This window comes from Buteo buteo, chromosome 10 (genome assembly GCF_964188355.1).
Source record: "Buteo buteo chromosome 10, bButBut1.hap1.1, whole genome shotgun sequence".
NCBI lineage: Eukaryota > Metazoa > Chordata > Aves > Accipitriformes > Accipitridae > Buteo > Buteo buteo.
Window position 1 is genome coordinate 423,057 of NC_134180.1, and position 16,049 is coordinate 439,105.

The 16,049-nt window shown below is 51.3% G+C and overlaps 1 protein-coding gene across 1 annotated transcript; it reads left to right on the forward strand.

Annotated features, from left to right (window-relative positions):
* The first annotated feature begins 563 nt into the window (after positions 1 to 563).
* On the forward strand, positions 564 to 15,286 carry BSG (basigin (Ok blood group)). Its single transcript, XM_075037707.1, has 9 exons — positions 564 to 660; positions 5,487 to 5,834; positions 7,443 to 7,599; positions 9,427 to 9,515; positions 10,006 to 10,133; positions 10,354 to 10,627; positions 13,103 to 13,127; positions 13,453 to 13,523; positions 14,140 to 15,286. The coding sequence occupies exons 1-8, from the start codon at positions 579 to 581 to the stop codon at positions 13,508 to 13,510; spliced, it is 1,161 nt and encodes a 386-aa protein (XP_074893808.1). The 5' UTR covers positions 564 to 578; the 3' UTR covers positions 13,511 to 13,523; positions 14,140 to 15,286.
* Positions 15,287 to 16,049: the final 763 nt, after the last annotated feature.

The window sequence follows — 16,049 nt, forward strand, 5'->3', positions numbered from 1 at the left end:
CGCGGCGAGACTCCCGCGTCCCCGGGCCGGGACCTCCGCCCGCTCCCCGCCGCCTACCAAGCTCCCCGTCGCCCCGACCCTCGGCCCCCGCCCCCGGCAGCCTCCGCGTGCAGCCCGGCGCCGCCGCAGCAGCCTTTCCCTGGCACCGCGACCGCCCTCCTGCTGCCGCTGTGGTGCCGGTACGGCCGGGACCCCCCCGGTCGCCGCCCGCCGCGCCCCCTCCCCGCCGCCTGCGGGGGCGGCCCCGGGCGCCGCGGCAGCTCGGCCGCCGCCGCCCGCCTCTCCGCGCCTCGCCTCGCCATTGGCTGCCCTCCCGGCTGGTGGGCGTGGCCGCGGCGGGACCGGCCCGAACCGGCTCTCCCCGCGGGGGACGGGAGGGAGAAGGGCGCCCTATCAGCTCTTCCCCTCTGATTGGCCGAGCCGGGCCGCGCGGGCGGGCCAGCTTGCCGAAGCGGCGCCGCCATTGGCCGTCGGGAAGGCCGAGGGGGGCGGGGCCCGCCCCGGGCCCGCCCCCGCCTCCGTGACCCGGCGCGGCGCTTATAGCGGGCGGCGCGGCGCGGCGTGGAGCGTGAGCGGAGATGGCGGCGGGCGGGGTCGGGCCGTGCGGTTTCCTGGCGGTGCTCCTCCTCGGCGGGCTGGCCGCCGGCGTCGCGGGGACAAGTACGGGACGGCGGGGGCCGAGGGGGGGCGGGCGGGCGGGCTCGGCTGGGCCGGGGGGGGCTCGGGCGGCTTTAGGCCGGGGGGCCCTGAGGTGGGGGGGGGCGGCTCAGGTCGGGAGGGGGCTCTGGGGGGGGGGTCTCTGCGGCGGCCGGCGGGGGGTGTGGGCCGGCTCCGCGGGGCCGGTGGGGCTCAGGGGGGGACATACCGGCTCCGCGGGGCGGCTCTCGGCCGGGGTTTGGCGGGGGGGGGTTCCTGGGCTCGGCGGTGGGGGGCTGTGGGGCTCCGCGGCGGGCTGGGGCGGCGGCGCCGGGGGGGCGGCGGCGCTGGAGCCGAGCGGGTGGCGGCGCGGGCGCCCTGCGGCGAGGCACGTCGCGCGGCGGGTGGGGTCGGGGCGGGGCCGGGGTGGGGCAGGGCGGGCGGGGTCGCGCCCCAAAGCTGCGCCGCATCCGCGGGGAGTGGGGCCGGGGCCGTCCCGCCGCTGGGCTGGGCTCGGTGTCGGTCCCCGGGCCCGCCGCTCCCGGGTGGCGGCCCGCGCTGGCCGGTCCCTTCAGGGGCCGGAGGATGAAGGCCGCCGGGGCTCCCCGGGGAGCTGGCTCGGCTTCCCCTCAGCCAACGCGGGGCCCTTCCTTCCTGGCAGCCACTTCGCCCGTTTCCAGGGCTTATGAGTGGTAACAGCTCCCTGGGCTTTAAACCTTCAAGGCGTTCACATGATGCTTAAGTTGATAATCCCCTCATGAGGAAGCAAAGCCTGCTCTTGGTCTCTGGCCGTTCATGGTGTGCGGCTGGAAGCTGGATGCGGTGCTGGGAATTACGGTAGCCTGTTGTTGGGTACTTAAAAGCACAACCCCAAACCACCCGGGGTGTGCCGTTGCTCTGACACGTCGTTTTCTCGCTTCTTGAGCTAGTGTCAAAGGAGCCTGGCTGATCGGTGTGTTCAGAACCGCAGGTGAGCAGGCTGCCTTGGCAAACACAGTGGTGTTTTGCCCAGAGGACACTCTGGTCTCTGATTCAGACCTGGTGCAGGAGGTGCTGATGGTAAAGTCATTCCTGGCTGTTTAGCATGTCAGGTACTAAAAAATCTGTAGCCTGTTTGCGGTATCAGACTTACTGTAGTGTAGTAGAGCCAAACCCAAAGACTGAAGGCGCAAGAGTGGGAGGATTCTGAAAAATCCAGGGGTAGTGACAGAAGCGTCTGCTCCAATATTTCCTTGCGGCAGAGCTACATTTTAATGCTGCAGAAGAGGAGGGCAGGGGAGAGCATTCTCCTAAACTTCACACTTGGCAGGTAGAATGTGAGTTTTATAAACTAACCTGAAACTGCCCCTGTCGGCTGCTTCCCGCTCCCTGTGCCACACTGAGCGCCGCAGGGGCCTGGGGTGAGCAATCCCTTCTCTAAGTGATTGATGCTAGTGAGATATGGAGAAGGCTGTTTCTATCTGTGGCCTGAAAAGCCTCCGAAGGAAGAGCTGCTCTGCCAGCCCCTCCATTGTGTAACGCGTGTGCCCTGCCCTGGCTGTGGGGCTCCTGGGCTTGGTGTCTAATGATGCTGATTCTTAAAGTAAGCAGAGTGGGGGGTTGGAAGTAAGGGGATTTACCTCTCATCAGTGTTCAGATTTGCCTTTATGGAGCAGCCTCCATGAGAGATGGTCCTTGTAAACTGCAGTGTCCCAACTTTTGGTAGCTCACCATGTAGAATGGCTGGCTGCAGGGTAGGTAGGTGTGTGCGTGGACTATGTGCCCTCAGGAGGAGGTACCCTGGCTGAAAACACTTGCCTTTGACCTGCTTGTGTAGTGACTGCCTGGTTATGCAAAAATTAAGGGGAGAGTAGATTTTATAGCTGTTAGTGGAAAACAGAAAAAAGCATCACAGCCTCATCAATCCCCTTCCAAGGCCAAGAAAAAAAGGTCATGCCAGGGAGGAGAGTGAGCCCTGTGGGCCGCTGCAGGCTCCTGCCAGGCTTGGCTGCCCTGGGTGCGCAGACACAGTTTACACCATGAGGACTCCTCCCTCTGCTTGGGGGAGAGGTTGTTTTTAGTTTGAAGGTGACTCGGGAGAACGTTATCTGCTCTTGTCTGCCTTCACCACTGTCCAGCTCGATCAGATACCTCACTGTGCCCAAGAGAAGTGTCTAGCCCAGTTCTGTGAAGAGTGGTCTTGTTTTTGTGAGCCCATTTCAACTTGCAGCCTGTCACCATTTGGAAAACATTTGAGCAGCTCTGATTCCAGCGGGTTGATGCTGGCAGTGCTTGTATGCCCCTGGGCTCGGGAGGCGCTTTCCACAGCCTTGAGTGCCCAACATTTTGATTGCCTGGTCTGCTTTGTGTTGGGGAGGAGAGGGGATATTAATCCCATGTGAATGCAAATGGTACTTGCTGTTGTTACTGCTTGCTGAAGCTTTTTAGCCTGTCTGAACTGCCTGAAGTGCCCTCTAACTCAGAGCAAATAACCTTGCAACAGCTTATTTTGTCAGCATATGATAATCACCTTGTATCTGTTTAAAAAAAACCAACAAAAAACAAACAAAAAACCCCACCTCGATCTTTACTAGCTCCCATTTTAAATCAGACTGTAGTTAAAATGGGACAGGCTTTGACAAGTGCTGTAGTTAGTTCCATGACTTTTCAAAATTAGGTGGTTGGGAATGTTTAATCACAGGCCTGTGGTGTAAGAAAAATCCATCTGGCACACAGGTCAGTTGTTCTAGAAGTGCAACTCAGTGTATGAGAAAGTTGCTTACAGCCGATACCCCCATACATCTTTTGGGACCCCTGTTGCCTCCTACTTTTTTTAAAATCAGTATCAGCCTTCTGAAAGAGTCTTGGTCTCAGATGAGGGTTAGATCTCTCCTTCCTTGTCCAGGCATGTTTATTCTTCCAGACTTTTAAAGATTTAGTATGTAAAGCTAATTTTTCCTTTGAGAAATGTGGAATTGATTTATTTAGGACTCTGAAACTCACCTTGCAGACTTACTTGTATTTTTCTTGAGTTTGAGCAAACTTGGTTTTGTAATACTGATTTGTTTCTATACTCACAAAAAATGGTCATAGGATTTCTTATTAAAACATCGTCAGACGTGCAAAAAAAAAAACCCAAAAAATCGCTCCCAAACCCACCTCCTTTGTGCGTGTACATCATGGTACAGATATGGAGGGTTGTATATAATCACGAACTTTAAGTGCTTAGTAACTGAGTAAATTTCTTGGAAGCTGTCTTGGCATGTGGGATGCCCTGTAAGCCTGCTGTTGGCACATCAGAAGTGCAGTCGGTGTGCAGGAAGGACGTGTCGCAACCTTAACTAGTTCTTCTTAAATCTGACTGAGGTTGAGTCACGTAAGTGACCTTAACTTGTGAATGGTGTCTTTTCCTGAAGCGATGTTGCTAGAGCCTCCCTTCCTACCCCTTCCAAGAATGGCTCCCCTGGGGCCCTGTCCTTCTCCCTGCTGCCTTGTAATGGCTCGGGCGGTCTGTCCGCACCTGAGGACTGCGGGTCGCAGTGGCTGTGCTGCGCCTGGCCAGTAGCCTAAAATAGTTTGGCAGCTCAGCTTTCCGCAGTCCGGTGGCTCACAGACCTACCTTTGGACTGTCTGTTTTCAAAAGCTGAACCCCCTGGCCTCTTACTGCAAGGGCAGTTTGAAAAATACCGTGGTTCTAGCCTGCAGCTGCTTCTCATGCTTTTAATCTGTTTATTACTAATTTAGCTCTGCAAAGTTATCTTGCCTGAGATGAAAAATCTGATTTCACTGTCTGTATGACAATGAATGTTACACATTTCCTCACTGGCTTGCGACATCTTGCAGACTGCAAGACATTCCTCCCACAAAGAAAGTATTGTTATCTTAATATTGTGTTTAAAAGTGTCTGCCTGGCGTCTTGGTGAGCAGAGTGATGAAACGAATGCCTGGGAGCGGGGCAGAGAGCAGCCCTTGCAATGCAGCGAGGGCTGGCAGATGAGGCCAGCAAAGGGTATGGTAGGTGTAGCAGTGCACCGTGTCCTCTGGTCACTGCACAGCGATGGGGGCTGCCCGCGACCCAGCCAGCTCCGAATTTCGGTCAACTGACCTCAGGCGTGTGCAGGGAGGAGGGATGGACATGTTCCCCTTTGGGGTGAGAGGGAGGTAATGAAATGCGTTTCCCACTACAGTTGTCTTGACAAAACTGACTAAGCAGGGGCTCGGTCTGTGCTCCGGGTGCTGCCGTCCGCAGCCACCTGGGGAAGGTGCTGCCCTCCCTGCGGTGCAGCACGTGTCAGGGGTTGTGCTGCCTTGCTGTGCCGGCCTTCCCTCGCAAAGTGTGGTGGGTGCCTCGGCAGACCTGTGGAGCGCCTTGCCAGAGCACAGGGGATGCTAAATTTGCGTGGGGACCGTGGAGGCTGGATAAGCCATTGCGACAAAAATCTGTTGTTGTCTTCATCCTGAACTGAAAGTGTTTGAGGACCAGGTGAGTGTCAGGGGAAGTGCTGCAGGCTCTTGGTCTGCCCCAGTGGGCATCATGCTGTAATGCCGTCCCTCGCAGAAGGCAAGCGATGCCATGACTGCTGTGGGTTTCTTGTTTGGATGGTTGTAAATACTATACGCTGGTTTGTATGTTCTGGTTTTGCAGCAGAGTCACAGGAAACATTGTTGGCTGGAGATGCAACAATTAAAAATAACAGCCCCGTTGGAGCTGGGCAGAGTTCAGAGAGTGTGGAGGGGAGGGAGGGAACACTACACTGATCTGAAGATTCCGTGTGACCTCTTCTCAATGGCTGAATTTTTTTTTTTTGCTTGTAGAGGGTGAATTCTTGCTTTGCACTAACACTTTGCACTAATACCTCTTCAACTCATAGCTGGTTTTATAAAGTCACCGCTGTCTCAAAAGAGACTGACTCAGGACAGCGTCGAGTTGTACTGCGAGGCGATTGGCAATCCTATCCCTGAGATCCAGTGGTGGTTTGAGGGAAACGAGCCAAATGAGACCTATGCTCAGCTCTGGGATGGTGCACGGCAGGACCGTGTCAAAATCAACGCCACCTACAACCTGCACTCTACCAGTACCATCTACATCGCAAACCTCACAAGCGACGACTCGGGCATGTATGAGTGCCGGGCTAGCAACGACCCTGACCGCAACCACTTGTCGAAGAGCCCCAAAGTCAAGTGGATCCGTTCCCAGGCAAACGTTTTTGTCATTGAACGTGAGTGGCCACTCCGAGGCCTTGGCACTTGCTCGGACACTGGTGTCTTGAGTCTCCTGCCATGCTCACCCCTGCACCCGTGTCCTGTGGCTCCCAAAAGCTCCCCTCACCCTCCCACCCCAGCTGTAGAACTGAGAGACTCCCACCCTCTGTCATCTCCCTCACCACCTGTGACTTGACCCAAAATGGCCCTGCTCAAAAAGGGTTGTGGCTTCCCAACCAAATGTCCTTTGGCAATCCCGCGCCTTTTCCGGAACCAAAGATGTGGAACCTACCGCTTATTCCTGAGTGCTTCCGAGTCCTGGTGCTGGCTTGCAGAATTGAGAGCCTTGATTGTGCAGTAGACTCTGCCCTAACCACCACTGACAAACCGGCCCTTCCCTACAGCTCGTACAGCTTCTGCTCCTGTGAACAGTCTTGCTTTAAGCTCGCTTTTTCGCTAGTGATACAAGCTGTGGGGAACAAAACCTGCTTTGAGTTTCTTGAGATGCAACCGTTTTTGAAATGGCCGTGTCTGTGTGTGACACTGAATGTGATGTAGTTGCTTGTCCCGTGGAAGTGACCAGATTCCCTCTACTTACAGAGCTGGCAGTCGAACTCTGGAGCTAACAGGCGGCTGCTTTGAGTAATAGAAACCTGGGCCAGCATGGGGGAATCTAATGGCCTGCTAAGGTCTTGCCATGAATCCTGAAGTTACCAGAGCAGCGTAGGAGCCTGCAGCATACATGTGCTAGGGAATATAGAACTCCAGCAGAACCTTCTTCCAGTGGAATTTGGGTAGGAGAAAAAGCAAAATGCCTGTCAGCCCTGTGCGAAAATTGTTCCTTCCAAGAGACTGAGGTTGGGAGGAAGGGTAGGAACTATAGTGCCACCAGGGCTGTATAATGGTGCTGCTAATGGCAGCTGTTTTCTTGGGCTGCCTCCTAAAAGTAGAAATGCCTGAGTCATGTTGCATAATTTACTGCTGCTTGGCACATGGAGGCCCAGGACCTTTTGGAGTCATGGTTCTGTGTGTTCTTCCTGGAGTAAATCTAACTATAATCTCTTGGACTGCATCAGATGATGCACATATTGCTCGCATATGGTCTTGTTTGCTACCCCTCACAAAGGAGGGTCTTGACTGCCATCCATTATGTTACCTGGAGGGGTCTAAATCTGCTCAGATTCTGGAAGGTGTTGGCACAGCGAGTGCTATAGCGGCTTTTAAAAGCAGAGAGCCATACTCTTGTAACTGCCCTTCACAGTATGACCTTTTTCCATTGCTTATTGAACACTTAGCTCTGCTGGAGCTGGACCCATTGTAGGGACAGCAGGAGGCTCAAAATTATCCAGAACACAAGGCAGGAATTCTGCTTGTGGTGGGAGCAGCTGCAGGGTCAGCATCGGTTATTGCTAGGTGCAGTCAGGCCCTAGTTGCCTGGTTTTCAAGTCTCTCCGGTGCTGGTATCATCAGTTCTGGTAGGAAACTGATTGCAAAGGTAAGTGAAAGCTATGATAGAGACAAGGAGCTGTGGGTTTTGGTAACCTTTTGCATTAAAGGTTCTTGGGCAGGCACCTGACCTCTGGAATACCACATGTTAACTTCAGTCGAATTATTTACAAATACAGGTCCAGAAGTCAAAAGTTCTATGGACAATGCTTCTGTCAACCGGCTCCTGAGCTGCAACATAACTGAGCCTTCCTCTGCCATTGAGGGTCACAAGTGGTTGCTCGGGGACAAGATAGTTAAAGAGGACACGGAGTCAAGTACTTCCACCAGTTACACGTGAGTGTCATCTGAACACAGGGGACGGGTTTCTTTTTTTTTACCAGAAGCAGTTAATGTTTTCTATCAGCTGAACCCAAAGCTAAGTGCTTGCAGTCTTGCTGAAAATGTAGGCTTTTAAACTTTAGAACATAAGATGAGCTAAACAAAGCTTTGGTAAGGCCCAACATTTTCTCCTTTATGGGGCGGGGGGGGGGGGGGGAGGAGGAAGAAAGGAAATTATGTGCCACAAATATCCTCTTAGTAACAGAAGCTCTGCTGCTTCATGTTTTTATGCAGGTGTTCAGCTGGGCTCTGTTAGTTTGTCAGGTGCAGCATGCAACATGGCTGGGGCTGCTGCCTGGCCCACGTCTGCACTGTCTGCCTGCACTGACATCAGTGTGCTAGGGCTGTTTTCCTGGAGCTTTGAGGGACCCATGCTCCAGACAGGACATCAGCTCCCTGCTCCTCAGAGGCCATGTGTGGAAGGAGAGACTCCAGTGTATGTTGCCTCTGCCTTTGGGTTTTATGTACCTTTCCAAAGTCCAGCTGTTCTTACAGGCAGCTTCCCAGCTTGTTCTGTGAGTTATGGTCAATGCTCAGAAACTGTTTGCAGGGTGTAGCTGAGGAGAAGCGGGGATACCAGCCTTATTGTAACAGTGCAGTGAGCTTTCCTTTTTGATTACAGTCAGGCCTGGCTGGCACTGACCCAGCAGCTGTAGAGGCATCATGTCCTTTTGTATCGTAGTGCCGACGTGCCTGTCTCCCCATAGCAACAGGGAGCTGAACAAGGATTAAAGTATTTATAACCCAGCCTCCCTCGTGTGACCTCAATTCCTTAGCTGAGTGGTTTTTGGAAGTGGGAAGCGCCATGCACAGCAGAACTAACAAACAGCCTGTTGTCCCAGTGCAGCCATGGGACTGAAACTTTGCCTGCCCCTTCCCTCGAGTGGGTATTACTAAGCTGCAGAATGAGATGTTTGTTGCAGTGCAGCATAATCCACTAAATCTCATTGCAGCAGCTTTACAAAAAGGAAAATGGGAGAGTTCTCCGTATGCTTGGATCAATCCAGAGTGACCCAGCCTGGGTGTTTCTTTGCCACTGCTTTGCCATGTGTTTCAGTAGGCTTTCCTGCATGGGAAGAATAACCTTCCTCTGAATCTGTTGTCCTAAGCTCCTTGCTGGCCTCATTTAGAGGTGAACTGCAGGGCTGACATCTTACATGAGGTGTGTGGCCGTGTCCTGGGTTGTGCTAACTAGAGGACTCTCTTGCTGCACTTGATTATGTTGGCTTTGCTTAGTAGGATGTGATTATTTTTTTTTTCTTAATGAGCCTGGGGTCTGTATGGAAGAGGGAAGAGCATGGAATTGGCCGCTTCTGAAGTGTACATATGGTGCTGCACCTAGTGATGGTGTAATGTTGTTCTGGTGCTCCTGGTTTTCTTCATGTATACTAGCTAACCGTTTAGGTCTTAAATTATTTCCTTTTGTAGAGGCCCTGATGGCAAGAGTGCTTTGGGTCAGGGAGTGAAAGCTGCTGGTTTTCAGGACTTGGGACACAATATCAGGTCATCTCAGTGATCACTGAGTTGACAGGCCCACGTTAGACTTGGTGTATGTGAAATCCTCTTCTGCTATCCTCAATGTGTGGGGAGAGAAGGGTGAAGATTTGGATTGCTGTAGGTATGTGGTGCAGTGTAAATACTGGCACTGGAATGGGATAAATTGCATATGGAGGAGATTGCCGATGCTTATAGATGTCTGTTTCCATGGGTCTGGAGTTTGGTATCTGTTTGTGGATAAGTCAGTTGTGCTGAACGCTTACCAGACATCCTGTTTTTTGATAGAATTGAGGGGAAGGTGGAAGAGCACTCTGGCATCTATCAATGTGTCTTCAAAACAAACCCAGTGATAAAAGGAGAAATCCTTGTTGAAGGTAACTTCCTATGTTTTGCTTCTGGGTCTGAGGAGGGGAGTGGGTAAGCTGTGATCTCCTGAACACTTTACTTTGGTATCTTTTCAGCTTCTTGAAAAGCTGCTTCTAGCCCTTACTAATAAGGCTGCGGTACTCTATATGCGTACTACCAGACTTGCTCTGTGAGATAGCTCCTTTTTATCAGGCAGCTAAAGTGTCTGTAGGGTCAGCTCTTAGACCTTGCATTGAATCAGCCTTCTGCTGTGAGCATGTTCCCACAAGAATAATGGGTGAGGGATAATACCTAGTGGACAAATATGAACCTTTCTCGAAGCAGCTTGATGTGCCAAACAATGGGCAAGTGAGGGGAATAGACCCACTAATGTATTTCTTACCCAAAACGCTTGACTTCAGTTTAACTCTGATTCTGGCTAGGTGGACTGCAGGGAGTACAAATCTTCTAAATGTTTTCTATAATGAGGTGTCTGATTTTCTTTCTCTCTTGCTGTAGTTCCACCCCAAGTGATGGCATACAAGAAGTCTGAGCATGGGAATGAGGGGGACACAGGTGTGCTGACCTGCAAGAATCCCTCTTTCCCCGCTGTCACCTCTTGGAACTGGTACAAAAAAGGTCAAGAGGTAAGTGCTGTGGTTTGATGCTTTTTCTCCCCTTCTGCCTACCCTACTTCCCAGCAAAGAGGTGGAGGATCTCGTCCCATCAGAATTAGCTATTTCAGAGTAGCCTCCTCGGTGCCATGGCAAGGAGGATTTCTGTAGTGGTAGGACCATTCATGGTAAGTGAGCAGCTCCCTTCATGTCAGCACTGCCCTGAGCACTGTCTCTTCCTCCCTCCCTCCAGCCCATTGTCAATGGTTCTGGTCGATACATTATCAAGTCCAGTGGCAACAAGACGGAATTACGCATTCTTAAACTGAATATTGAGGAGGATACAGGTGATTACCACTGCAATGCCACCAACTCTCAAGGCTCTGGTGGTGCTACGGTAAACCTGCGTGTACGCAGCCGCCTGGCAGCACTCTGGCCCTTCCTGGGTATTGTGGCAGAAGTCCTTGTTCTTGTCACCATCATCTTCATCTATGAGAAGAGGAGGAAGCCGGATGAGGTTCTTGATGGTAAGAGGTGCCTGGGGTTAAATCTTCATGGGGAGACCAAGTAACTTGTAGGGTGCAGGCAAAATGTTCTTGTAGAGAACTTGAAGTTCCCTTTGTCAGATGGGTGTTAATTTGAGGGCTGCTTCTCAAGGGCATTTCCTGTAGAACCACGATATGTCTTTACCAGGTTACTTTAGCCATGAAGTTGTAAGTAATTGCACTGTTCCTGACAGTCCTTCAGCAAGCTGTGCTTTGGATCTGGCGCAAGATAAGATTCAGTGCAGGTCAGCCTGACCCTTTGTCTCAACAGTTCCCCTGCACTTTGCTCAAGTGCTTCACTTGAGTGTCTCCAGGACTGGGCTTTCTTTGGCAGCTAACATTCTGGAGAAGCCGATTTCTGAATAAGTATAGAGCTTTTCTGGTGCTGCAAAATCGGGGGCCTGTGTCAGTGGCTCCATAAGACCAGACTTAGCCAAATTCGGGTTCTGTTCATGGATCTGTTTTGGGTCCTCAGATCCACACATCCTGACTCTCCAAGAGTTCCTCAAAGCCTAGTGCTATCTTTAATCTGTTCTGGAAATATAGGCTCCTCCCTTTCCTTATCGGTAAGGATCTGCATTGTGTTAGCCCAGCTGCCCCTCCCTTATCTGATCCAGTTAACAATGAAGTGTAAATGGGTGGTTATCCTTCCTGCCTGCTGGGTCAGGCCCCTTAGCCCTCTGCCAGGGAACAGCACATCAGGTAGGCTGAGTGGTGTGAGGTGCAGCAGAGGGACTAAAAATAAATACCCCTCCCTTGACCACAGGGCTTGGGGAATTCTGCTCTGGGCAGTTTTACAAGCAGATGCTTTGCCCTCTGACACTCCTGGCTGGAAGGCAGGTGTCTTAAGGGTGTTGTAGCTGCATCTTCCAGCAAAAAAAAAAAAAACTATAGCCTGTGTGTGAGTGATCTGGCTTCTGATGACAGGCATCAGCCTGGTCCAGATCATGTCGAGTGCTGACCTGTCAGAGCTGTAGCAGATACTTTGACAGGTGAAGACAGGGTGTGTATACTGAAGTGTCCTGATGCTCCTTGGCTAGAGCTCTTAAGCTCAGGTTCCCAAGTGCTTGTGGATGAGGTTATAGCATCATACCTGTTTGACAAATATACGTGGCTTTACACTTCCCCGGTGTAAAGGGGTTATCTCTCCCCAAAAGTCTTTGTTGCTTTGCCTGTCTTGAGAAGAGGTAACAGTAAGGCATTGCTGAGCCAGCTTGGACAAATGCTGTTCCTCATGGTACATGGTTGTGAATTGGCTGCTCCCTGTTACCTGGGATGGGGAGAGTCTGGCTTGTGTATGGTGTGATATCCTTGCTGGTGTTATCTTTCCACTCTTCCCTTCTCTGCTGCTGGGTGCCACATCAAATGGTAAGTAGAAGATAGTTCCAGCCACGTTTCTGCATCCGTCCTCTCACCAGCTGTATGCAGATCTTGGTGCCCAAGGCAGTCCCAATGCCTAGAGTGTGGGCCTCATCACTCAGTGCCATTTGAGGGGAGCCTGGGCTGTGGAAGAGAAGATGGGGAGCCTTCTGTTGGAAGGTGGCAGATTGCAAGGAGCTGGTGAAAGGCCCCAGGGCTTGGCGTGTGTTGGCAGAGACTTTTTTCTTAGCTGTGCTTCTCAGTGTAGCAAGAATGTGGCGTGCAGTGTGTTTATTTTGATTTCACAAAACGTGTGGGGAGGAAGAATGGCATACTGCTGCTGATGCTTAAAGCCTCATTCCTGAAACATCCTGTTTGGATTCTCCTTTACTTGCTGTTGAAGTCTGTACTCAGATCTGGGAGCCATCTGAATTGGTGGTGCTATAGGGGTGAGAGCAGTGGGTAGATCAGTGGCAGCTGGGCTGTCTTGCTGGGTGGATCTGTGGCTCTTTTCCAGTTTTAAGTGCTGGTAGTGGGAAGACTGGCTGGTATGCTGAGGGTACATAAGGTGGAAATGTTAAACAGATGTTACCAGTCAGCAGTGCTCCTTCAGAGGCTGCCTGGATGCTTCCCTGTGTAATTCTACTTCTGTGGCCTACTGGTGTAGCCTTGTGTGTGTCTCGGGGTTATGAAGTGCCAGACCTGACCTCTGCTGACTGGCAGGGGTGGTGGTGGTGGCTTGGTTATCCTGCGAGCCAAGCCTACCCTGTGCCAACAAAAGCAACTTCTTAGACAGGAGCTTATGTCTAAGTTTGTGCCTTGTCTAAGCTTAGACAAGAAGCAGCTTAAAACTCACCTGGAGCTGGTGGTGGCCTGGTAAGAAGTGACCCCCTGCTCTGCCAGGCCCTGGCCAAAAGAGGAGCCCTGTGGGCAAGGTGACCTTTTGAGTTCAGTCCTGTGTAGGCTGTAGCATCCAGTGTACCCAGTAACCTGTCTGAAAGGCAGTCTCCAGAGTTTTAGAGGTGGCAGAGATGACTTCTTACATGCTCTTCTCTGACACTGTTTGTTCTTTCTTTCCATGCTGTCCTGAATGTGAAGATGATGATGGAGGTTCTGCACCACTGTAAGTACCTTTTCCTATTTAGCCAGACCTGTACTGGCAGACCACATCCGTTCACGGAACCTGCTCTGAATATAAAAGTTAGCTTGTGTGGCAACAACACACTACCTTGCTGAGTAGGGGACTTTCTCACCATGTTTCATTTAATGTGGCCTGTGTATAAACCACATATAACTGGGGATGACACCAGTGTCTCACACTGACACTCTTCTGGTAATTGATCTCATCTTGCCTTATCTTGACCATCTGTTTGGACCTGAATTAACATTAGTGGGTAGGGTGGGGCTTTGTGCTTTTTCTTTCCTCACTGCCCCTTTTTTCTTTCCAGGAAGAGCAATGCCACAAACCACAAGGACAAGAATGTCCGCCAGAGAAATGCTAACTAAGAGTGGAGGCCAGGTGAGTGCCATTCCTGATGGCAGAGTTGTGGCTGAGAGTAGCTGCTGTGCCAGGCTCTTCACCTCCTCACAGTGAAGGGCTCCTACAGTGGCCTGAGGCGCCTGTCTCTAGCTGTAGTCTAGCTGGAGCTCTCTATCAGCTGCTCAGAGGTCTTGCCTGGCTGCAGTATCTGCATCTGCAAAGCTTCTCTGGAAGAAGCAGAAGCATCCATGCAGGCAGAGGCTTTTGTGGCCCAACATCATACTGCAGGGTCTGGGGAGGTGGGGATGGAACACATGTTACTGTGAAGCTCAAGCACAGGCCACTAGTAGCCTGGTAGGAACCTGCCAAAGCTGCTGGAACTGTGTGGGGACAGCAGTGTGTCTGGCCCCTGCCCAGACAGACAAAGGGAGAGGGAGAAGAAAGTGTTGGACTCTACTGTGGGGCTCTAAAGCATGGGAAAGTCAGGACTGCCTGATAATTGCTGCCCTGGACTCGAGCAGGAGATGAGTCCTAGCCCACAGCTTTACTGAAGGGCAGCCTTTGTCCTGTACTGCTCCATCATCCCCCTCTAGCGCAGTGCAGCCTTACTGGTACAACTGGCTTATCTAACTGGCTTTTCTTTCTCTCATGCCAGGTGATGTGTAGATGAAGAACTTGTCTGGACAATTTTGTTTTCTTCTAATTTTTTGGTAAAATAGCACCATGAAATATTCTAGTGTGTTCTTGCGATTCAGTTACTTCACTTTCTAAAGAAACTTAAGTTGTAGAATCTAAAATATACTTTTTTTTTTAAAAAAGAGTTGTGGGAGGGTTTTTCTACCTGTAAATGTAAATCCCTTATTTCCAGTAGTCTAGGTCACTGGCTGTCTGTGTCCTAGGTTTCTTTATGTTGATACAGAGTGGGTGGGTGGGAGTACAACTTTTTTCTTAACTCTGGGAAGAACAGGGTGTGTTGGGTAGGGCCATTCTGAAATGCCCTCCTTGTCCCACCTCAGTGTTTGAGACCACTCACAGAGCTGTGGATGACAGACCTGAACATGCAGTGAAACATGTGCAGTTCCTTGTGTGCTGCTCCACTGGACGTGGCTGGCATGGCCGTTGTTCCCAGCAGGTCTGTTCTCCTGCCCTGTTTGTGTGGGTTGGGGAGAAACCGCTTTGGTGACCATCTGGAGATGACCCAATCTGACCAAAGGGTTTAAGAAGGTAGTTCTGTGTATTTCCCAGTGCATCACCTGGAGCAAGGCTGCACCTTTCCCTAGTGTGGAAGCAGCATGTGTCCTGTTAGCCACTCGGGCAGGGCTATGAGACACATCTGGTGCAGCTCCTGGGGAGGAGTGAGTGAAGAGCTTGCTCCTTGGCATGTGCTGCATCACCCAGACCCGCACGCAAGTGATGTACTGTGTCAGGCGATTCCCAGTCAGCTCTTCCAGAGCTGTTCTTAGTTACTCTTGAACAGGCAACCAGGAGGCAGTGTTAGAGCTGGACACTGGATAAATGTGATTGCTGTTAACTTATTTCATGGGTTATTAGTATCTGTTCTCAAGTTGCTACAGTGGGGGATAGGGGCAGAGTGAACAGGGGCTGTGGTGCTGGGGGGGGGGCCGATTTAACAGCATGTGTTCTTATGCTTGAGCCATCGTGATGTTTGTGTGACATAGGAGCCTGAGAGCAGACAAATGCTTAGTGGAGTCTAATACTTTTTATTGCTGGGTAGCGTTGAACTGTTCCATCTGTTAACACACTTCACAAATAAAGATGATTCCTCTTTTTTTTTTTTCCCATCTTTGGTTGGACTCTGTTCTCTTCCCTACTGACTGGACCCTGGGTTGCCTGACCTTGCTGTTGTGGTTTAACCCCAGGCAGCAACTAAGCACCACACAGCTGCTCACTCACTTCCCCTCTACCCAGTGGGATGGGGGAGAGAATTGGGGAGGGGGGAGTAAAACTCATGGGTTGAGATAAGAACTTGTAAGTTGAGGAGTTTAGTAGGACAGAAAGGAAGAAAATAATAATGATAATAATAAAATTACAATAATAAAAGAATTGGAATATACAAACCAAGTAATGCACAATGCAATTGCTCACCACTCACTGACTGATGCCCAGTTAGTTTCTGAGCAGTGATCTGCTGCCCTCCTGCAAGGCCAACTCCCCCAAGTTTATATAGTAGGCATGATGGTATGGAATATTAGCTGTCCTGGCTGTGTCCCCTCCCAACTTCTTGTGCCCTTCCAGCCTTCTTGCTGGCTGGGCATGAGAAGCGAGTTCGTATAAACACTTTTTTGGCAACAACTGAAAACATCAGTGTGTTACCAACGTTATTCTCATACTAAATCCAAAACATAACACTATACCAGCTACTAGAAAGAAAATTAACTCTATCCCAGCCAAAACCAGAACACCTGCTGACTCATTTCTGGCTCCTCCGGCTGTAGGACACGATGCTGTGTCTCACAGTTCAGTGCCAGCTCTGACTGTGCTTTAATCACCAAGTATTTGCAGCTTGAGAGGTGTTGAAGCCTTTGTGAGGGGAGATGAGTGGTG